The sequence below is a fragment of the Macaca thibetana genome, chromosome 2 (assembly GCF_024542745.1).
Source record: "Macaca thibetana thibetana isolate TM-01 chromosome 2, ASM2454274v1, whole genome shotgun sequence".
Classification (NCBI taxonomy): Eukaryota; Metazoa; Chordata; class Mammalia; order Primates; family Cercopithecidae; genus Macaca; species Macaca thibetana.
In genome coordinates this window covers 43999061-44023793 of record NC_065579.1, presented here as the reverse complement: position 1 = coordinate 44023793, position 24733 = coordinate 43999061, and the positions used below count along the sequence as shown (strand labels likewise).

Sequence of the window (24733 nt, the reverse complement as noted above, 5' to 3'; positions counted from 1 at the left end):
TCTTTGATAGCACTGATAATTATCTAAATTTCTGTTCCTTTTTACTTCAGTGTTTATTGTTTGGTTCCCTCATTCTTGAGGCCCGAGAACTTGTTGATCTTCAAGATCTTAAACAGTGACTGTCATACAGTAGACAGCTGAGAAATATTTGTTGAAGGAATATTAAATAACCCAAAAAGTCTAGTTTTGAAGTTTTGAAGTTCTTTGATACTCTAGCTCAAAGGACATACACAAGTATGGGCGCTGAAATCAGTACACCAGTTCCCTTATGCATCAGTTAGCATAAGGGAAACAGCATTACCCCAAGAACCATAAAACCAATATTCCTGTCTTACTCTGCTACTAAGTGGCTGTATGACTTCAGACACATCACTCAATCACAGCTTTTCTGATGAAGGTTTGGACTAGATAAACTCAAGCATCTTTCTGCTTATCAACTTTAAAGGCCATTCAAACCAATATATTTTTGAGAAGTCTATTAGAAACCTAAGCCGCACCTATAAAAAAACTCAGTAAACAAATTATTTATAAAATTAAAATAAGAAAACCAATGGAATAGTACCAGTAAGATACTTATTAAATCTGTCACTGAAAGATTTTTTTAAAAAATAAAGTTACCACTGAACAGAATAAACAAATTTATGTCCATCTCAAGTCAGAATCGAGGAATCTAACCTTTTAAATGATTAATTTAATGAATTGCCTAAAATGGGTTAGTCCTTACAAATAAGCCAGGTCCCTAAGAAAAATAATCTATGTCTCAACCTGTATTCATCTGTTTTCCTCTTCCTCCAAAGACTAATTATTCCTCTTCTCATCCAAAGCTCATCCATTTACTGTGCTCTCTTTACCCCATTCCCTCTTACTCCCTCCAGGACACTGTCTAGAAATTCTGTTTTCATTACTCACAACCTTCTTGTCCTTCAGCCTCTCCTTTTTCTTTGACATCTCCCTTCTGCATAATTTAGACTTTTTTTTTTTAAACAAAAGTCCAACTAGCTCACAATATAGAACCTAAAATATAAAAAATCTGGAAATAGATCATAATAATTCTCTACTTAATAAATATGCTCCATAATAAATATGCTCCATATATAATTGGGAGAATTTAAAACACTAAATAACTGTCCCTGAACATATTTCTGTTTCATTCACATAAGGTCAGTTTTGAGAAAACAATATTAAATAAATCTAAATCTACACATATTCTACTTCCCTCTCCCTTTTAAGAGAGAGACAATGAGGTTATTTTGTCTGAAGAATCCAATGAACCTGACATTATCAGATATTTATCTAGAATAAATAAAAACGTAGGCTCTGTGTAATATGAAAAAATGCACCAAGCATCACTTCCTATAAAAGCAGTTATCATAATCTGTACTTCTTAAATATCTACCACTGACTGAAGTTCAAATAAACTTTGTTGAAAGTTAATTCATCTAATCAATGCCCGGCTCAACAATCAATTGTACAAATATGTTAAGTTGGCTACTGTAACTCCAAACTATAGTAGTGATTAATAGGTATTTTATAAACAACATAATCAAAAAAGAAGTCATGGTTACAGATATAATAAGAGTAATGTTGTACCTATTATATCTCTAAGCATAAAGAGAATATGTTAAGAGCCACACTTTACATCAAGCTACACAAAAAGACAAAAGTGAAGAACTCTGGAAGATTGTGTGTGGTATTTGTTCAGGGTCTCATGAACTCCGGCCAACTGTGGTACATAAATGAGCATGTGCCTTGAACCAAAAAAAAAAAAAAAAAAAATCTATTGCCAAATTTCTTGAAAACTTGTTCTATAATCTCTGCTTTCAAGTGTTCCCTTCAACTCACAGCCTAAACCTGCAACTTGCCTTCTTATCCTACTTCTCCACTTCTTGTTTAGAACCTTGAGTAACACTAACAGGCTGGGCACAGTGGTCATGCCTGTAATCCCAACACTTTGCGAGGCCAAGGTGGGCAAACCGCTTGAGCACAGGATTTCAAAACCAGCCTTGGCAACATGGTGAGACCCCATCTCTACTAAAAATACAAAAAATTAGCCAGGCGTGGTGGTGCATGCCTGTGGTCCCAGCTACTTGAGAGGCTGAGGTGTGAGGATGGCTTGAGCCCAGGGGATGGGAGTGGCAGTGAGCCGAGACTGTGCCACTGCACTCCAGCCTGGGACAAACGAGCAAGACCCTGTCTCAATAGTAAACAAACAAAAAAACAAACACTAATATTAAATGCCCAAATCATATCACTGCTTTTCAGTCCCACCTTATTTGACCACTCTTCATTATTTGACAACACTAACCTTTCCTCAGCTCAGGTAACCTCTTATGAGGGTTTTTCTTATACTCCCTCTTTTGGGCTTTTTATCCACTAACCACATCTTAAATATGAGGAAACTTTTGGTATCCACAGACCACTTAATTCATCATAGAGGTGAAGGACAAATTCTAGTTGTTTTTTAAATGTTGTCATTATAAAACAATAAAAATACACAAAGAAACAAACGAGTTTCTCAACACTGTTTGACGGTATTATTTACAAACTTTCTCAACTTATCTATAGCCTGTTTAATAACAGCCAACTTTAAAGAGAATCAGGTTCTAAACCTGCGGTAAATATGGTAGATTACTGATCAACATCCATTTCAACCTCCTTCAGTGTATGTCTTCCAGTACTGCAGAGAAGAGAAAGTTAAAAAATACATTTCCCAGCCTCTCCTGTGGCTAGAGTTATAAATGTGATTTAAGTTCCACCAATCAGATGCACTCACTAGAAATTTTAAGGACAGAAGAGAACGGAGGATGAGTTTGGGTTGCTTCTACTAGCAAATAATGTCATGGAGAAGTTCATGTTCTGCAGCAGTATTTGTAGAAGTCCTAGTATTCAATCACAGGTTTCATGAATATTTAAAAAGGCACAAGACATCCATTCTGCAATACAGGTTGTGGTAGGCAGGACTTGGCTCTAGGGCCAGAAACAACAACGGCTTACTGATGAAGGTGGCGGCTTGCTAATGGCTATTTCCTAATAGTAGTAGACTTCTGATCATAGCAGAGGTCGCAAGGTTCTAAGACAGGCATCTAAAAGTTACAGTTTCACAATTCTGCAAAAGCCTTTCTGATCCTAAAAGAAGCAATAACTCTCTTGGTGGTCCAGATGCAACGTGGTTTTTTCTAGATCTGGAGTCTGTTTCTTCAGTCTTGCCAACAATTTTACAAGCCACTTAAAATTTTTTATTAAATCTCTTTCTGTTTAAACTAACTAGAGTTGATGCTCTAACCTAATCTCAATTCTTTTCTAACCTTTGTTTCCAACAAATTAGAAAATCCCAACTTGAGTTACTGGTCATCATGGTTGGGTAAATCCACCAGCTACACGTAGCTGGATCAAACATGGACCCAGAAATTACAAAGCAATTTTTCACTGAAAATTATTTTCATTGTTCTATCAAATAGTGAGTTGAATAGCAGCACACTTAAAAAGGGAATCCTTTAACTTGGGAAATGGATCTTAACTCTATATATAGTTGTATCTACCGTCACAAAATATTTCTTCATCTTCTGTAGCATTTGGATAAAATTTTAAAACTATATTCGATAATGCAGTATCACATTTTCATGAATTTGGAGTGCCAAATTCTTTTCTTTTTTTTTCTTTTTGAGACAGGGTCTTGCTCTGTCGCCCAGGCTGGAGCGCAGTGGCACAGTCATGGCTCACTGCAGCCTCGCCTTCCTGGACTCATGTGATTCTGTCACCTCAGCCTCCCGAGTAGCTGGGACTACAGACGCACACCACTAAGACCGACTGATTTGCTTTATATTTTATGGAAAGACAGGGTTTTGCCATGTTGCCCAGGCTGCTCTTGAAGTCCTGGGTTCAAGAGATCTGCCTGCCTTGGCCTCCCAAAGTGCTGGGATTATAGGCATGAGCTACCATGCCCGGCTGGGAGTGCCAAATCCAAATTCTTAACATTCAAATCATGTGCACCATTCTGGGTGTCTCTATTTTATCCTTAAATTCATAAATCATAGTTTGACCCTAAATTAGTAAGAATAAAGTATTCAAGAAATTCAATGTATTGCTAAGATATGACACAAGAAAGCCAGCTGAAATAATAAAAATGGTTTTTACTTGCATTTGAATAAAAGGAAGAAATGTTTTTATAATTCATACCTCATTTCAAAAATTCTGTGCATGTGGAGTACTGCAATATGCAAAAGCAGACATTTGTCCCTCACAGGCAGATACACTGTTCCTACAGCAAACAGTATAGATTTGATTGTATGTACAACTGTCACTATTTCCTTCAACAATAAATCAAGATCAGAAGATATATCAATGACAACCAACTGTTCCTCTATGAAGAAAGGAGGTTGACATTCAAGTACAATTTATTTTATTCTGTAACATCTTTTCTTGTTGAATTCATAACTGGCACTCCTTAAGCACTTTTCGAGTGTACATTATGACTTACAACATAACTGTTAACTAATTTTTTAAAGTCTTCTTTCCTAAAGGGTGGATTTTCAAAGACAAACAGAATAATCCTCCACTGGGCATTTCTTCTCTTTCACAAATGTTCTGCAAGTATGCCAAGAACATCTTCCCACTATACATCAATGATTTTGTCTAAACATAAAATGAAATATCCTCTTGCCCGCAAGTGATAGTAACTGTTTTTCTACATCATACATATTTTCCTACAACATCATACATATCTTAAAATGCTGTGTTTAGCTTTGATACTCACTCAACCTTCCCATTGTTGCTAGAGTTACCTTTTTAATACGTATACACACACACACACACACACACACACACACACACACAAATAAATAAAACATCCCTTGCTCAGAAGTCTTCAATGGCTCACACTATCTCCCACTGCCCACTCGGCAGGATAAAATCTAACATTCCTTAGTCTGGCACAAAAACCCTCCATCCCTCCATGATGAGGTGCTATCTACTACATGTTCAGCCTCATCTAGTTCATCTTTACCCCCACAAATTATGCTGTAGCAGTACTATACTTTTAGTTCCTTGAACACACTGTTCTCTCATGACTCTGTGTATCTGCAATGCTATTTTCTTTGTATGAAATGCCCTACCTGTTTTTCTCTCCAAAGAGCTCTGCTTAAGGGCATCTTTGTAAAGTCTTCCTCAATTCCTAGGTAGTCATGTCACTCTTTCCCATGTGTTTCTACTCTATCTTGTATTTTTACTACAGTGATCATACTGTTTTGTACTTGTTGCATTTCATTCAACAAATATTTACTAAGTGCCTAAACACATGAGGCAATGTTTTAAGTGCTAGGGATATAACAGTGAATAAAAACAGGTCTCTGCCCATACAAAACTGTTGTACAATATATACAGGGACGACAAATACCACAAACTCTTAAATAAGCACATAGTATTTATTGCCATGGAAGAAATAAATATTTATTGCTATTCCAGAAAACAAAGCAGGTTAAGAGAGTTAGGGAATGGCAGGCCCAGAGGGTAGAGACAGGGAGGAGGTCAATGTTATTTTACATAGTGAAGCAGGGAAGGCCTTTCAATTAAAATATTTAAGCAGATACCTGAAGGAAGTCATTGAGGGTATAAGCCATATACCTGGGGAAGCTAGGGGAAGGAGACGGACACGCAGAAAGAATAAAATGTGCAAAGTCCCTGAGACAGGATAGTTTGGTACACCGGAGCAGTAGCAAGGAGGGCAGTATGGCTATAAAGCAATAAGCAAAGTGGGGAGAGGGAGGAGATAGTAAGAGACGGACTAAGGGTATGGGAGGAGGTAGGTTAAATAAGGTCTTACAGGCACTGGAAAGTCTTAGGCTTTTTTTGTGTGTGAGACGGTAAGGTTTTGAAGGATTTTGAGCATAAAAATGGCAAGATTTTTTGTTTTAGAACCAATGCAGAGGGGAAAGATAGAAACAGGTGACTAGATAGGAGGCTACTGCAGTAATCTCGATTAGCGAAAACTTGCAGGTCAGGGGAGGGGCAGAGCAGACACGGGTCTAGAGAGGATGGGTCATTTGGGCATGTATTTTGAAGATGGAGCCAACAGGATTTACTGTAAGTTGTGAGAAATAGAGGAGTCAAGAATGACTTCTAAGAGTTTTAGTCTGGCCATGCGCGGTGGCTCAAGCCTGTAATCCCAGCACTTTGGGAGGCCGAGACGGGCGGATCACGAGGTCAGGAGATCGAGACCATCCTGGCTAACACGGTGAAACCCCGTCTCTACTAAAAAAATACAAAAAACTAGCCGGGCGAGGTGGCGGGCGCCTGTAGTCCCAGCTACTCGGGAGGCTGAGGCAGGAGAATGGCGTAAACCCGGGAGGCAGAGCTTGCAGTGAGCCGAGATCGCGCCACTGCACTCCAGCCTGGGTGACAGAGCCAGACTCCGTCTCAAAAAAAAAAAAAAAAAAAAAAAAAAAAGAGTTTTAGTCTGAGCAGCTGGATGAATAGAGATGCTATTTCTAGAGACAGAGCCTCTTATTGGGGACCGAATTCAAGAGACTGTATTGAATATTAAATCTGAAATGCCTTATACAACCAAGTGCAGGCAATCTGCCCAAGGACAAATTTTATTTCTAAAATTTGAGAATCATCAGTAAGTACATAAAATTTACAAAACCAAGAGACAATACAAAATCACAATTGGAGCAAATATAGAAAAGAAATTTGAAGACTGAGCCTCAGGGCTCTCTAACATTTTGGGTGGTAAAGATAAGACACAACCAAGCAAAGGCAGTTTGGTTGTCTCTTCACTGAACTACAAACTTCTTGAGGAAAGGGACCAATTCTTAGCACCATCCTTAGCATATAATATATAATGAAACAGCTGCTGAACAAGTATCAATGTGTGTATATAACTTTGGCATGGGCAAAAATGAGGTTCCAATACCACATCACAAACCATAAAATTGTACGTAAGCTTCTTTTTTCCATTTCATGTAAGTTGATCTATGTCAACTACTCCAAAGATTTTTTAAAAGTCTCCTTTATACAGTTACCAAAAGTATTTAAAGAATCTTTATAGTATTAATACAGAGACATTTTGAAAATAAATAAACCAGTGCTGAAGTTCACACATTCAAATATTTACTGAGTGTCTACTGAGCTGCTAGGATATGACAGTGAGCAAAACAGACAAAAAATCTGTGTCCTTATTAGGCTAAGACACATGAAGAGATCAACAATAAATAAGTAAGTAAAAATGTATGGCCTAATACTAATAAGTATGTGCATCACAAGAAATGAGGTAGCTCAAGGAAGGCTTCATTGAGAAAGTAACTCCTGCATAAATACCTGAAAAAAGAAGAGAGACATGTAACTACAGAAAACAGCAGCTTTTAGACATTGTTAAAAAGTAAATAGTTAGGCCGGGCGCGGTGGCTCAAGCCTGTAATCCCAGCACTTTGGGAGGCCGAGACGGGCGGATCACGAGGTCAGGAGATCGAGACCATCCTGGCTAACACGGTGAAACCCCGTCTCTACTAAAAAATACAAAAAACTAGCCGGGCGAGGTGGCGGGCGCCTGTAGTCCCAGCTACTCGGGAGGCTGAGGCAGGAGAATGGCGTGAACCCGGGAGGCGGAGCTTGCAGTGAGCTGAGATCTGGCCACTGCACTCCAGCCTGGGCGACAGAGCGGGACTCCGTCTCAAAAAAATAAAAAAATAAAAAAAAAAAGTAAATAGTTGGCCGGGTGCTGTGGCTCACGTCTGTAATCCCAGCACTTTGGGAGGCCGATGCAGGCGGATCACGAGGTCAGGAGATCGAGACTATCCTGGCTAACGTGGTGAAATCCTGTCTCTACTAAAAATACAAAAAAAATTAGCCGGGCGTGGTGGCGGGCACCTGTAGTCCCAGCTACTCGGGAGGCGGAGGCAGGAGAATGGTGTGAACCCGGGAGGCAGAGGTTACAGTGAGCCGAGATCGCGCCACTGCACTCCAGCCTGGGAGACAGAGCAAGACTCCATCTCAAAAAAAAAAAAAGTAAATACTTTAAAGCACAAAGATAAACACCATCAAATCAAAACTGATAAGATTAACAGAAATGGAAAAACAGCCAACTCTCTATGCACAAGATCAATGATTCTATGTAACAGTCATCAGACAGTAAATTCAAATCCTACTATATAAATTTTATCTAGGACAAAAATTCCAATATCAGGCTACTATCAAAGGTAGAGGTTCTGGTATATACACTTCTGTTCATGTATGTGAGTATATACATACGTGCCTATGTGGATGTTTGAGGATTATGTGCATGCATTTATACCTGTAGGTTTGCATGTGTGTTTCTTTATGTCCTAGGGGAGGACACTACAGGGATAAGACAGAAAAGATGATAAAGATTTATTAAGTAGTTAGATACTCCAAGACAGTGTTAAATATTTTCTCAAATGTTTCATTTGATCGGTACAACAATCCTGTGAGATAAGCATTACTATTCCCTTTCAAAAATTAAGAAAAAAAAATTCAGCTACATAGCTGGTAAGGTTATCTGGCATAAATCAAACTCCAAAGCCTAGAGTCTTTCCATTCAACTCTTAAGGTCTTTCTGAATACGGCAGTGCTAAGAAACTATTCCCATCTGAAAGAGATGTAGTAGGTTCAGGTCTACTTCAAGGTTACCTTAAGTACAAGGGTAGGAGCCAATATGGGTCCCAGTGGGATTAACCCCCTAGAAAAACTGCAAAGGGCCAGGGTCCTGGACAAGATAATCTAACGTTAAGGATTATTTGGGGTGAGAGAAACCCAAATCACAGTAATAGCTACCACTTACTGAATAAATTAATACATGTATTACACACAGATTTTTCATTGACTTCATATATATTATTTTACTTAATCTTCACAATAACTCTTCTGAATGATATATATTTTCAAAATACAGAAATTGGGGATCGGAGGATAACATTCCAGAAGGAAGGCATAACATGAACAAGTTCTGGAGGGTAGCAACAAGAAGAGCACCATCGAGGAGGCAGTGAATAGTACAAACTGACTAAAGCATAAAGAGAGATGAAGGGGGAATAAGAGGGAGAAAGATTATAAAGGAAGGCTATTATCAAACAGAGAACCTAAAATGTCAAGCTAAGGTTTAACTTTATTCAGTAGGCAACAAGGGTCACTAAAAGTTTCTGTGTGGTTCATATTTCAGGAAAAGTACTTCAGGAAAAGTACTCTGACAGTTTGAAGAGCTTACATTAAGGTAACAAAGGGAGATTGGAGGAAAAAAATAGAAGAGATACTATAGAGACAGAATGCACAGAATTTGGCATGAACTGACTTGAATGACTCAGGATATAATGTTCTAAGACAGACTGAATATCCCTTATCCGAAATGCTTAGGACCAGAAGTATTTCAGATTTCAAATGTTTTTATATTTTGAAATTTTGCATTATATATAATTACCAGTTGTGCATCCCATATCCGAAAATCTGAAATGCTCCAATGAGTATTTCCTTTGAGAATCGTGTTGGTGCTCAGTTTTGTATCCTGGAGCATTTGAGATTTTGGACTTTGGGATTTGGAATGCTCAACCAGTAATAGAAGTATCAACCTAAACAGAAGAGCAGAACTTCAGATGATGAAAAGATATAAAAATATGCACATTTTGTCATTTGCACTCACAACAACAACAAAAAAAAGAGAAAGAATGAATCTAATGCACACTTAAAAATATGATATAGTCTCTGGAGTTGACTAGTTTAGAGTAAAATTAAAATGCTGTTGTGCCATCTAATTACACATAAATAAAACAACCCTACATAATGGTAATATATCATAAGGTCTGAAATTTTCTTCTAAAGTTTAACTTCAATTTTTGCAACATGATAAAAGGTATGCATAATTATAAAAACATATACAGTACTGGTATACTATAGCAAGTTAAACGAATGCATTACAGAGGCAGACATCTGCGTTTCAACATGAACTTTGCATTTAACTATCTGTATGTCCTTATTCTCAACCTCCTATGTAAAAATAGGTAACTATAATGCTTCAAGATTGTTGTGAGCATTAACTAAGGTAAAGCACTTGGCACGATGCCTAAGACAGAGTAAATACTCAATGGATAGTAACTATTAGTGCCCTTTCCTGGCCAGAAATTCTTAAAAATTAGCTTCTATATACAACTCCCTTCATCCAAGCCATCAGCTCCTGACCGAAGATAACCTGTAATATAACAACTGGGTATAACAGAGGAGGTCATTTTTTAAAAATGAGTCCTTTGTTATAGAATCAATGCATTTCTATTATAGGAAAGACATGGTAACATGTCCAACCTTTATACCTCAAGCTCCACATCTCTAAAATGAGGATACAAATCTGGGGTTGGCTAGCCAGAGATTTGTTTGGCCTGCATGGTATTTAAAAAATAATTTGTGACCATCTAGAAACTGAGAGCTAACAATAAATAAATTTGTATTTCTGGTTTCTCTTTAATAGTCAAAATCTGGCAAAATGATTTTGAGTGGAAACTGCAGACAGGTGTATCTTACTAAATCATAAGAATCTCCACTGGACTTTACTGCATTATACCTGGTCTGTATATATTTGAGCTTGCAACTCCTTAGCCAGTAATCTCCTAGGTTCTCCATAGCTCTGAGATCTGAGAGACAACCCTTGAAATTTAAAAAGCACAGAGAAACACTGATTTCTAATGTTTTCAGATATTACTACTTATTGCCAGTTTAACCTGATGAACACTACAAGAACTGAATATACATGTAAGTACAAATACTCCAGTACATTTCTATCAAATAAGTTATCCATTAAGAAAACTATGAAAAGATACTTTATGAGTATCACTATCGCTCATGTTAGAGCCAACACTTAACTGAGCACAAAATGCCAGGCAGCATACCAAGTCATTTAACCTTTTCACAACCACACTATACGATTAGTAAAACTACTATTCCTAATTTGTAGACAAGGAAGCTGAGACTCAGAGAGGTTAAGTGATTACCAGAAAAGTAGCAGAAAACCATACTTTAAACATGCTACCTTAGCCTTTATCATTCAATCAGTTTTCACACACTTAAAAAATATTTTGTATATAATAAATAAATCTTACAAAAGACAAAAACACTCCCATTGATTTATCTTTAACCGTTCTGAATGGAGAAAGGAAGAGAAGAACTGCCTTTATCACACATGACTTTCCAAAGAGTCTCAAATTTAACCCCTTCAGAGTACATCATATTGCTGCAGGTGTATGAAGAAACAAAAATAAAAAAAGGAGGGGGGAGTGTCAAGAACTACTGAAAAGATAAAAGTTATGTAGCTGTTATTTCCCTCCGTAGTGGCTCCTTAATTGACATCTTGAAAACACCACTGGAAAGTTACACATTTGTGATACTAATTAGACATAGAATGAGAAATGGTACCAATAGGCATATGGTGACTGCTGGAATATCTACCAGTAAGTAGAGTTTTCCAGTGCATAAATTAACATGGTGAGATAACTAAGTTGTCAAGCAATTTTCCTCACTCCTGGCAAATGACTTGTATCTGTAAAATAATCCAAGATTCTATAATCCCACTCAATCGGTAATCTTTAAAAAATCAACACATTGGCCGGGCGTGGTGGCTCATGCCTGTAATGCCAGCACTTTGGGAGGCTGAGGTGGGTGGATCACGAGGTCAGGAGATCGAGACCATCCTGGCTAACATGGTGAAACGCTGCCTCTACTACTGGGCATGGTGGTACACGCCTGTAGTCCCAGCTACTCCGAAGGCTGAGGTAGGAGAATTGTTGAACCCGGGAGGCAGAGGTTGTAGTGAACTGAGATTGCATCACTGCACTCCAGCCTGGTGACAGAGCGAGATTCTGTCTCAAAAAAAAAAAAAAAAAAAAAAAATCAACACATTAAATAACTCCTACCAGAAATCTGCTTCTGCCTAAGAACAAGGCACTATGATAAAATGAGGTAGTACCAATGAGCAAACACTTGAGTGGGCACAGGACTCTAGGAATATGACACAGTTTGGGTGGCTAGCCTAGACTCAGTGAAGCAAAGAACTGTTTTTGTGTGCGTGTGTGGGGCTATAAAACCTGAACTATATATAAGTACAATTCCATATGAACAAGACAATCCTATATAATGGTAATATATCATGAGGATTTTTGTGGGTATAAAACCTGAACTATATGTAAGTACAATTACACATAAATAAGCCCATGGCTAGTGACAAGACAAGTCAAAGTAAAGGCATAAATACTATTGCAACTCCTCAATGGTAAAGTCTGCAGAACATAATCAGGGGCTAGTTGCTGCATAGAGGTCATGTGCACAATAACTATCATACAGTTATCTACATTGCTATCATATTAATCACTTCTGACTGAAGCTTAGTCTAGAATAAGAAGTTAGGAAACTACTATACACGAAAAGGCAAGTTTCACAAGGTATTGCCAGGAAGTGTCTATGGGTTATATAGATACGTCACCAAGTTGCGGGCAGGATCTTCCTGTGGTTTGATTTGCCCACTTCTGGTTTCACTTTTGAATGTGTGCTGGTCTCCAAGCTCCCTACAGCCCCCTTTCTCAAGTGGCAAACCAAACTTTGAAGTATATATGGTAGGAATCTCTTCTGGGCTAAGCCAATGGTACCTATAGCTACATGAAGCTAAGCAAGACTACTAAGGTGACCAAGAGAGCCTGGTATGGCAAATGAAAGGAAGGCACAAAGCCAGGTGCTGGCAGAACTCAGGGCTACATGGACAGGCTATATATGGGATATGGCTGTTATTTCTGGTAACAGCATCCAGGGAGCCAAAATAGGACTCATATTGATCTTGCCCAGCTCCCCCAAAAAAAGACACCCAGACACATAAAGAAGTCACACCCATGAGCATACAAAGGTGTGTATGTGTATATATGTGTGCACACATATTCAAGAACCACTCAAAAGTACATACAAACCCACACAAGCAGTTAGGCAGCTAAAATAATTATATTCGTGAACCCCCAAAACAGGCCAGGAGATAAATTCTTATAGCAATCAAACATCATAATTTTATTGCATATCCATTACATTAGACCATAGCCAATTTAGGAGTAATTATCAACTTCCTGACAATATAAATGTACTCATCAATTCCTTCCAATATATCATCTGACAGGCAGCTTTGTAAAGAAAGGGATGTGGGCTTTGGTAACATAAAGACTTTCTGAAAACTTGGCTCTGTTGCCTTACAGTCCTGAGCAAGTAACCTCTGTCTGTTGCTTCCTCTCTAAAATAGGAATAACAATCTTCTTCATTAAATTGGATTACATGAAATATTTTGCAAAGTATCCTAACACAGTATCTGGAAACCAGTAAATACTCAATAAACATTAGTTCACCCTATCTACCAAGAATATTTTATATAAAACTGTAAAATTCAAAACTAAAATTCTGTACCACTCACACAAATATCATATTTTAAAGGATCAAAATTTTTCAGACCCCTTTTACCACATTTCTCTGAAACAATGTATTAAATATTTAAAAAGTTTTTCTAACATAAACAATTAGTCAAACAGGCAAAGTTCGTAAGAATTTGCTGTATTATTCTTACTTTTTTTTTTTCTTTGAGACAGGGTCTCACTTTGTCACCCAGGCTGGAGTGCAGTGGTGCAACCTCTGCTCACTGCAGCCTCAACCTCCTGGGTCCAAGTGATTCTCTGGCCTCAGCATTCCAGCTACTAATAGCTAGAGCTAAAGACACAGACCACTATGCCACTATGCCTGGCTTTTTTTTTTTTTTTTTTCTTTTTTTAAATAGAAACGGGGTTTTGCCACGTTGCCCAGGCTGGTCTCAAACTCCTGAGCTCAAGCCATCCATCGCCACCCCCACCCCCACCTAATCTTACAATTTGTAAGTTTGATATTATATCAAAAGTTACCAAAAAAAAGTAACAGAAAAGTTGACTTTATTTCTTCTATACGCACTCAAAATGTTACAAAACCTAACATTTGATTACTCTTGTTTTTGCAGATAGAATAGTCTTCCAAAGTAGAGCAAGAGAGACTGGCACAGCTTAAGATTAACACTGTATCAAGTACATTTATATAAATAGTTACTTTTGATAATATAATATATAAATATACTCCCTATAGGAAATTAAACCATTACAGGTAAGGCTAACTCCCTTTATCCACCATTGAGGCAACCACTGTTATCTGTACAACTGTGTTCAGACCTCTTTTTATGTATTCATCCACCTACATGCAGAAAAGTAAAATGTTTTGAGATTTAAAAAAATACGAGGCCGGGCGCGGTGGCTCAAGCCTGTAATCCCAGCACTTTGGGAGGCCGAGACGGGCGGATCACGAGGTCAGGAGATCGAGACCATCCTGGCTAACACGGTGAAACCCCGTCTCTACTAAAAATACAAAAAACTAGCCGGGCGAGGTGGCGGGCGCCTGTAGTCCCAGCTACTCCGGAGGCTGAGGCAGGAGAATGGCGTAAACCCGGGAGGCGGAGCTTGCAGTGAGCTGAGATCTGGCCACTGCACTCCAGCCCGGGCTACAGAGCAAGACTCCGTCTCAAAAAAAAAAAAAAAAAATACATAGGATACTACACATATTACTCTAACAACTTGCTACTTTTACCCAACAAGACATCCTGGAGTTCTTTCCTTTCATAACATAGACACACCTCATTCTTTTTAGTTGCTATAGAATATGTGTATGAACATATTATCCATTTTCCTACCGATGTACATTTAAGTCGTCTCCAACTATTCTGTTTTACCAACAAGGCAAAATCAAACAACTTCGTATATGCCTCTTCTGTAAATGTACAACTGTTGATGTAGGGCAAATAGGCAGAAGTAAAAATGCATGGAGTATAGACATTTAAATTTTTAATAGATATAGCCAAAATGCTCTCCAACATTGCTTTATCAATTTAAACTCACAGCAACGATGAGGAAAATACTTATTTCCCTAAACCCTCACTAAAGACTGAGATAAACTTTCCTTTTTTGTAAACTGATGATGTTTTAAAATTTTATTTCCCTGATTAATTTTTACTTTACCAATATTTTCACATTTACTGGACATTTGTATTTCCTTTCCTGTGAAATGCCTATTCGTATCCTTTATTTTTCTAATGGCCTCTTGTTTTTAAGTCTGTATGAATTATTTATATAATCTAGACATAATAGAGAGGCATAGTAGCATAGTAGGTTAAGAGTTAACAGAATGGACTCTAGAGCCTATCTGCCCAGTCTGATTGATAGCTCCACCATTCACCAGCCATCTAACCTTCGTCAATTTACTTAGCTTAGCTATTGTGTATCTGTTTCCTCATAATGTGTAAAATGGGGATAATAATGGTATTTTGAGAGTTACTGTAAGGATTAAATTAGGTAATACGCATAAAGTGCTTTAAAACAGTGCCCGGCAAAGAATTAAGTGTTATACATGTTTCATTTGTCTGAAAGATACACTGCAAATATTTTCTACCAATCTATTGTCTTTTAACTTTTATTTATGAGTCTTTGCTTACCTTTCCTCCAGCAGTTCTTTCTCAATTTCTCGACCATCAGACATTATACAAGTAGATGAAACTTACAACTGACTGCCCTCACTGGATCTCACTATCAACTTAAGAATAAATTCAGGCATCAGCCAAAGTACATAGATTTTTTAAATCTTTGCACAGATTTTAAAATAATAGCTAACTTCCTTACAGCGTAAAGCATTTTCTCACAAATCAACAAGACAATAAATTATCAGAAATAATGGACAAAATAGACAAGTTCATGTAACACACCAAAAAAATGGAAAAAAAAAAATTGGCTCTTAAAAATATGAAGAGATCCTGTAACTTAATTTCAAGCCTTAGAAAAATTTAAAATTTAAAATTTAAAAATTAGGGCTGGGTGCAGTGGCTCACAGCTGTAATCCCAGCACTTTGGGAGGCTGAGGCGGGCAGATCACGAGATCAGGAGATCGAGACCATCCTGGCCAACATGGTGAAACCCAGTCTCTACCAAAAATACAAAAATTAGCTGGGCGTGGTGGCGCGTGCCTGTAATCCCAGCTACTCGGGAGGCTGAGGCAGGAGAATCGCTGGATCCCAGGAGGCGGAGGTTGCAGTGAGCTGAGATCGTGCCATTACACTCCAGCCTAGAGACAGAGTGATCCTCATTCTCATTTAAAAGTGCAAATTAAAACTACAAATTAAACGTTTCTTTTTATTTCACAGACCGGTAAAGATCAAGAAGTTTTAAAATACACCCTATGTATAAAGAAATAGGCATTCATACATTGCTGGTGAGAGCTTAAATTGCTATAGTTTAGCATTGTCTTTCTAAAATAAAAATGCACATATCCTTGAATTCATCAATTTAATATCCAGAAATGTACCCTAAAGACAGACACTCATATTAAAAACGACAGGCTTACAAGGTTATTCTTTGTAGTAATGTTTGTAATAGCAATGACTATTAACAAACTAAGTGTCAACTAATAGGGGACTGGCTAAACAAACTGTGGTACGGCCAAATGATGAAATATTATGCAGTTGTTTAAAAAATAAGCAGCTCTCTCTTTATGTGAAAGTGAAAAATCTTCAAGCTTTGTTGTTAAGTGTAAAAAAGCAACATACAGAAAAATGCATATATTTTGCTACAATTTGTATGTTGGTGGAAGGAATATACTAGTGCACATAAATCTATGTTTGTAAATGCTTAATTTCTGGAAGAACACACAACAAAAAGGATATAACAAATTGGTAATGCTTGCTTCTGGGGAGGGAATGGCTAGAAGATAATGAAAGGAAGGAACACTTTCAATGTATATACTGTTTTGTACCTCTTGAATTTTGTACCAAGTGTTCGTGTTATCTAATCAAATAGAATTAATACATCAAATATATATGCAAACAAACTAAAACCTCACTGTAACTACAACAAACTTTCCACTGGTACCTTTTAAATGATAGCACAGCAGGTTGCTATCACTTAGATAGGGTTTGTGGCTAATCTATTTGTGACAAAAGGAGAAATTCACCATCCTAGCTGCCCAACATCACCCCCTATGGAACTTTTGAAACCCAGAAATTCTGACTTAGTAGCTCTTGGGTAGAGTCTAGGCATCATAATTTTTTTAGTTCACAGGTGATGGTGACAGACAGTCAGACCTGAAAACAGCTGAGGTACATCATGGCACAAGTAAGTAAACATCCAGGTTCAATCTCCACCTAGGTCATAACCATAGTTTCATCACTAATCCTAACCACTTCACAAAGTTCTTAAGAAGGAACAGTTGAGAGTGTGTAGATGGCACATTGAAAATCTTATTACCAACTCTCAATATATAAAGAGATAAGTAGTATAATCTCTGCGTATTAAATGTACTACATTTGTAACATCCATAGTAATAAGTTAATCTCATATAACATTCTAGAAGGAACTTTGATAATAGTGGACTAGTGCCGAACAGGCCATCAACTGTGTGACACTTGCTATCTCTGTTAGATTCTTCATTTGTAAAACGAAGGGCAAGAACCTTTATTTTCTCTACCTTCATGTTCTCTATTTTCCAACTTTAAATTTCTGTAATTGTCTAAGAATACAGATGTCTAAAAATAGCTATTGCTTAGTATAGACTTTAGGATAAAATAGGATCTTTCATCCGATTCACAGCTTAGGCCCATTTCAGTCCAGTGGGTTAGTATCTCTTAACAGACCCTCAAATATGTATTATGTACTGCTGAATTAATTAATGGTTATGGAAAAAAAAATTTAGAATTCAAACACTCTTATCTTTTTTTTTTTTTTTTTTTGAGACGGAGTCTTGCTCTGTCGCCCAGGCTGGAGTGCAGTGGCCGGATCTCAGCTCACTGCAAGCTCCGCCTCCCAGGTTTACGCCATTCTCCTGCCTCAGCCTCCTGAGTAGCTGGGATTACAGGCGCCCGCCACCTCGCCCGGCTAGTTTTTTTTTGTATTTTTTAGTAGAGACGGTGTTTCACCGGGTTAGCCAGGATGGTCTCGATCTCCTGACCTCGTGATCCACCCGTCTCGGCCTCCCAAAGTGCTGGGATTACAGGCTTGAGCCACCGCGCCCGGCCTCAAACACTCTTATCTAATAAAAAATATTTTAAAAATAGGGAATCACGCAAAACAAGTGTACTAAATACATTTAAACACTAAAATAAAGCATCTGATATACTGTCTTGAAGCAAATGGTTCAAGTTAAAAAGCAATAATCAAAATGGTAGAAGGGATGTTAAAGACCACATCCAAACCTCTCATTTTACAGGTAAGGAAATATGGGCTCAGCAAGGTTAAAGAATTTGCCCAAAGTCATTGTCATTAATGACAGGAAAACAAATTTGTCATTTATAGTTCTCTGTATGTGTACTGACATAACCTTTTAATGTGTATCACTTTAGATAGGGATTTTTGATGACTAAAATTACCTACAAAGCTAAAGAGATGCCATAAAAATGTCTTAATACACACTGGGATGTGTGTATTAATACACTGGGATGATTTCTAAAAAGCTTAACTTACATGAACATATGACTACACAACAAAATTTTGTTCGCAGTTCTCAAAAGAGAATAGAACTTTATTAGTAGCAAAAACATGTAATCTGATATTATTGTCAAATAATTTCATAAAGCACATTAACAAGGAAATAGGATTAGCAGCAAAGATTAAAGGATAAAATGATGGTTTTATTCTGGCTATATTAGTCACTTAAGAGTCTATTCAAAGAGTTCTAAGTTTAAAAAAAAACAACTCTATGAACTCATTGAGGTTTACCTCCCGTCTTCCGCAGAGCAAATGATTAGCAGACTGCTCTGTGAACTTTTACAAAGAACCCTTTTCTCCCCAGTTTCTACCCATCTGAAAGATGGATTCTTCCTCCATCCTAAATAACTCATCATCTCATTTCAAATATCTGATAAAAATGAACTCTTAGCATGAATACACCCTTTTTAATCTCTTCCACTCAACTCTACTGGATAGTCAATAAAATGTTTTGATTTATACTTCACAGAATTAAATAGGTGGTTTTATTCAAACCTGTCATGTCAAATTAAAACAATGTGTAAAGTATGAATATGAGATTTTCTTTTCCAAGCTCCAGGACCAATTAGTAACAATATTCAAATGCCCTAATAAGAAGTAATCAGAGCATTAAGAAAAATTTAATCTTTTTCCTAATGAGGCAAACTTTGGCATCAATTCAAACCTAAGCTTAGTGGGCACTGTGATTTTGAAAGGGATGAACTTCCTGATGCAGACTCATGCAGTTTTCTCTTAATACTAACACCTTCTAGATTTTTTAGGTATATAATTTATAAAATACTTTCATATCTAGTAATTATCCACAGGATAACATTGTGAGGTAGGGCATTTTCTAAAGGCCTATTCTGTTCTAGGCACTGTGCTGACACTGGGATGATTTTTAAAAAATGAACAAGAATGAATTCTATCTTTAAAGAGTTTACAATCTAACAGGAGAAGTGAACAAATGATTTATATGAAACGTGCTATAATAAGGAAATTAACAAGGAATTGTGATTCCTTAGCAGCAGAAAGTCCTAATATCCTCTGGCCAGAGATGGCGCTGGAAGTATCTCAGAAGGTTTTGGGAAGGAGATCACATAGAGAAGGCTTTTGAGGGATGAGTAGCAGCTTCCTGACATAAAGGTAGAGTGGAGTAAAGAAGAAAGACAATCCCAAGCAGAGGGAACAACATGTATACAACGGATAGTGGGAAAGCACTATTCCCATTTAAAAGATGCAGAAGGTAAGCTCCAAGGTAAGTGAGCTGGCTAACGCCATATGAAGATTAATTAACAACGTTTAAAAAAGAATATAGGTCTTCAGATTTTAATCAGCTTTGTACACCTGGAAATGCCAGTACATGTTGGACAAGAACATCAGATAAAGATTAGTTTTTATCTCCTACTTTACTCCTTCCTAAGAGATGGTCTGTGTATGACCCAGATCCTGAGGAGTGAGAAAGAGCGGGCAGAGATGAGGAGGGGCAGAGCAGGGAGGGAGGCTTATTTAAACCTCATAGAAATCCTGTGAGATAGGTGTATTTACTATCCTCATTTTATATACGAGAATATGGAGGCTCAAAGTCGTTAACAAAAGTTGGAAATCAGGTGAATATTCAAACCAAGGTAACTAACTTCTTCACCAGGCCTCTAAGCTCAAACACTTAACCATACCCTATAGATCCTCCCTACTCGGTCAAATAACCCTAGGCTATTCTTGGTCTGAAGACATCAGAGAAACCAAGTGACTTTTGGAACACATGGTCCCACACATCTCACACTGTACCACACATCTGAAAATTCACACAAAATTTTCACATTTGGTTCTCTTATTGATCTGGTATTCCTTGAGTAGATAAGCCCACACATATGGTGGCACGGGTGCTTTCCACAACATTTTTACAATCTAATTTAACTGGATAAGAGGAAACTTAACAAGTGCTAATCAAAAAGGAGGTCACCAAATAACAGCATAAAGCCTGAAGATCCCTCTTTTCTGCTTGAGTGCAGTTTTTTTTTGAGGGGAGGAGGGAGCATGCGAATGTGTTTCAAGTGTGCTAGCATACCTGCTACTCGCTAAACACAGTTCAGACCAAAGAATGGAGTCAAGTACACCCCTAATTTCCTTTATCAACCTTAGGATATCAAACAACCAAACTCACCTCTTGAAAAAGTTTAAGGAAGCAGAAAATTCAGAGCTGTCATGGTTTCCTAGCGCAAACTACAGCAAATCCAGGGTTGCCAACAATATTTTGTCTTATAGATGGATCCCAAACTCCCTGGGTTCATTTGAGCACATATAAAACACCTGAAACACATTTGCATGCCCCTTCTTCCCTCCTCCCCAGTCCCTCAGCAAAAAAAAAAAAAAAAAAACTGCACACTTAAGCAAAAAAGGGGGATTGGGGCTTCCTCCTTTGTATACATTGAGGTTTCATGTTGTTATTTTGTGACCTCCACCTTTTAGGTTACTGCTTTTTGTTAAGTTTCCTCTTGTTCAATAGACAAATATCTGTCCAACTGACAGACATTTCACCTTGTGAAGTATAAGGGGAAATAATTGTGGGAATGAAATCCCTAAAGAAGGTTATGGACTATTATCTCTTGAGCGTTCAAGATACATAAACCAATCCATCCTCACTTTTCACTGGGGTGAGTTGCCGTTAAAAGGTCCTATGCAAGTGAAGAAATAAGAAAATTTCTTCAGGCTAATTTTCAGCCCCTACAGACTTCTAACTCTCCAGAAAAGAGGTTCTCAATCAGTAGTATAAGATCTGCCAACACATCTCCTAGTGGGTACTATCAGGCTTTCTTCCAAGGTTTCCCACTGTGGTGAAGAGAAAAGCTGACATGGTTACACCCTCCCCAAGCTGCTTAATATCTTGTCAGAACCACCACTGTCTCATTTCTGTGACCTTGGCACCTGCTAATGACTCTTCCAACCCCTCAGTCCCCACCCTACAAAACCCACATGTTAGTTTCAGGGAAACAGAAAACAGCATCTCTTCACAAGGTTCTGAATGTCAACCAACTGTGGATTACACCAGTCAGAAGGAGGACAAAGAAATGGGAAGGCAGCTTCTGTATGTAAGCACACAAATACCTTTCTTTCTACAAAGCAGAAACTCCATAACCTGAGCTATAAGATAAGCAATTTAAAAAGCAAGAAACTGACTAGGATAACAGATATAATACTGCAACTGCGGTTAAAGCAGTAATATCATTCCCAGCAGCTGGATGATCAATCTCTAAGCTAGGCTTGCTTTAACCATAGAAACAAAGTGGTTATTTGCTTTTATTTTTTTTAATGTGTAGACCCGAGTTTCACTTACAAAACTGTTCTTAGTGGTCTTTGGCATGGGGCAGACAAAAGCATAGGACAACTAAGTCCTTCGGGAAACCCTAACCCTCAATTCCAAGACATGTGTATATGTAGTTCCATGGTACAACCTGCAGTTACATACCAGTGAGGCTCCAACAGACAATGCCTAGCATCAAGTGGCACTAAGAAAGTGGTAAAAGTCTGGAAAATCACGTAAAGGGAGAAACCTTGGCCCATTTACAGTTTTCCCAAATATTAAATTAGATATGTGCAAAAGTTGAAAATAAAATTTTCCCCTCAAATATAAAGTTACAGAAAAAACAAAAATAAATAAAATTTAATCTGAATTCTGAAAAGGTTTTATGCCCTAGAAAGTAACTTTAATTTTGGGAACTAAGATCTACCTCTCTGGTGTCACTTTCCAGGTTTTAATAACTGTAATCTCTTAAGGGCCCCAGGACTACCTCAGAGAATAAAAAGAAAAGAAAATTTAACATGTTTGCTTCCTAGGTTTCACAAAATCCCAAATACCTGAAAGGGGGAACAAGCTGGAAAGAGAAAAAGTGGGAGAATGTGAGCTCAACTAATAGTATCGCTATTAGAGGAGAGGAAAACATTACATCCTGCCCAAGAAAGAATTGTTAGCCACTTTAATGCAAGTCAATTTTCTTCAAAGTGAAAAGTACGCCCTCATAATTGAGGGTTATTTACAAGAAACATGAAGCATGCTTCCAATCTGAGAATACTGCATGAAGAAAATAATGCTAATTTTCGACAAATGCAAAAATAAATTTTATTGATCTCTCTTACAAACAGAAAACAAAAAACGCTTCATCTAAATAAACTACTGTGAAAAAAAATGGCAACCTGACACCAAAGGGTCGTTTTTAACAATAAAATGTTCAAATGACAGAACTCAAATGATCTGTCCAGACTAATGCTCGGACAACACTGAGCAAAATTTCTTAGTCAACTGGTAGGCTCGCTCACTAAAGTAGCAATTACACGCATGAGAAGGAAGGGAATTAAGCGGGCTGAGTGCGGGCTGGGTGATTGTGTTTTGAGACCTGCTCACAGGAAGCCACTACATCCTGCCTGAAGTCCCGCCTGTCACGCCGTCCCTCGATTCAAGTCCCCGCCGCAGCGAGGTGGGGCAAGTACAGGTGTCCTGCCGAGCTCCTCCCGGGGCGCTCACCCTCGAACAGCCTGCGCGGTAGCCACTCGGGCCCCAGGGCGGCCCGTTTCCAGCAGCTCAGGGCGCCTTTTTCAACCTCTCCCAGGCTCGCCGAGCCCAGGAAACAAGCAGCCCCCTCCCCTCCGGCCAGCCCCACTTCCCGGCCCGCCACCTCCTCCCGCCGCGCCTCCGCATAATTACTGCTCGGCTCCCACCGCGGGGCCGCTCCCCAGCGGCCGCAGCCACGCTAAGGCCCGAGTCTGAGGGCGGCCGGAAGCTCCTCACGCCCCCGGACCGCGCCCCCGGCCGCGCCCCGGGCTCCGGCATCCCCGCGTCCAGGCCGCTCCCCACGACCGAGGTCCTCAAGCCGGCGCTGCCGGAGGTCTCCTACCCCAGGCCAATCTCCAACTCCCACTCCCTCCCGAGAGCAGCAGCCCGGGCCCACGCCGCCCCATCGAGGCGACGCCGCCCTCCAACACACCCCCTTCCAGCCTCACCCGCGCCTGGCCCAGGCCCCCTCCCGGGCCCGGGATCCCATCGCAGCTCGGCGCCGCCACCGCCGCGCACCCGCCGCCCCCTCAGCCTCGCGCTCGGCGCCGCCAGGGCGTCCCCTCAGCCCAGCCCCCGCTTACAGATCTTGCCCCGCAGGCTCTGCAACACTCGAACGTCGCGACTGTCCTCGTCCCCGGCCTCGGGCTCTGCAGTTGCACTTGCCGCCGGCGCCTCGGAAGAAGCCGCCGCAGCAGCAGGCGCCGCCGCCGCCATGGTGCCGCCCGGCCCGTGCCGCAGCCCTGCCGCCTGCGTAGCCGGGCGAGGCGGAGCCCAGCGGCGGCCTAGGCCTAGGCGAGCCGCGCGCCTGGCCCCGCCCCCGGGCCGCGGCCTGACTCGCCCCGCCCCTCCCCGCCCGCCGCTGCCCCGCCCCCGCCACACCCGGGTCTCCATTCACCGCCCTCGCCTACCCCGAGCCGGGCTGCCCTGGCGAGAACCGCACTCCCGGCCTGGGGCGCTGGCTAAGGGTGGCTCCCAATGGTGGCTCTGAGCGGCCTTAAAATCCCCACCAGGAGAAAGCCCCGGCCCTCGGGTGATCCCTAAATCCTCCCGGGAATTGGGCTCCCGCAGTGAACAGACCTGCACATCTAACGCTGGCTGGAAATACAGGCCCTTCCCAATCAGGGAAACTCCCTGTGGGAAGAAAATAGAATGGAATTTGGCAGGTGGGTGGACCTCAAAAGTATCTTATTCAAAAGGAGGCAAGAGATGCATTTGAGACTCTTCCAGTATTATCCAAATACTCCCCGCCGGCAAGCCAAACTCCTCCCACACAAATACCCTTTACTAGGACCACTTCTCTGCAAAAGCTGGTTCAAGAAAAGGACCGTCGACCCCCAACTCCAGCGTGAGTGCAGCGCCTGAGATCCTGTCGTAGAGAAATTCTGAAGCATTTACCATCACTTTTGTTTCAGGAACAGAAAAAGCAAAGAAGGGTTCCCACCCCCCCCACTACTAAAAGTGGGCTTTGTTAAAAAGTTGAGTGACCCTAGGAAATGTGTAAATCTTTGACTAATTGTTAGCTTTATTTCAAGGGAACTCTTTACAGTGAGTAAACTGCATGAATAATACCCTGGTATGTGATGAGGAAGACAATTTCCTGGTGTTGAGGTTGTTAACTACGCTGCCCTAAGAAGGAAGAAACTGTGAC

At 39.7% G+C, this 24733-nt stretch overlaps 1 protein-coding gene across 2 annotated transcripts in view; it reads right to left on the bottom strand.

The window, feature by feature from the left end:
* The window catches only part of RASA2 (RAS p21 protein activator 2), a 125246-nt gene extending 101390 nt beyond the window's left edge, over positions 1-23856 (bottom strand). For both annotated transcript variants that reach the window (XM_050778073.1, XM_050778077.1), the window contains exon 1: positions 23667-23856. In XM_050778073.1, the coding sequence (XP_050634030.1) occupies positions 23667-23799 (133 nt within the window). In that variant the 5' untranslated portion in view covers positions 23800-23856. The remainder of the gene's footprint in view (positions 1-23666) is intronic.
* Between the last annotated feature and the right edge of the window lie 877 nt (positions 23857-24733).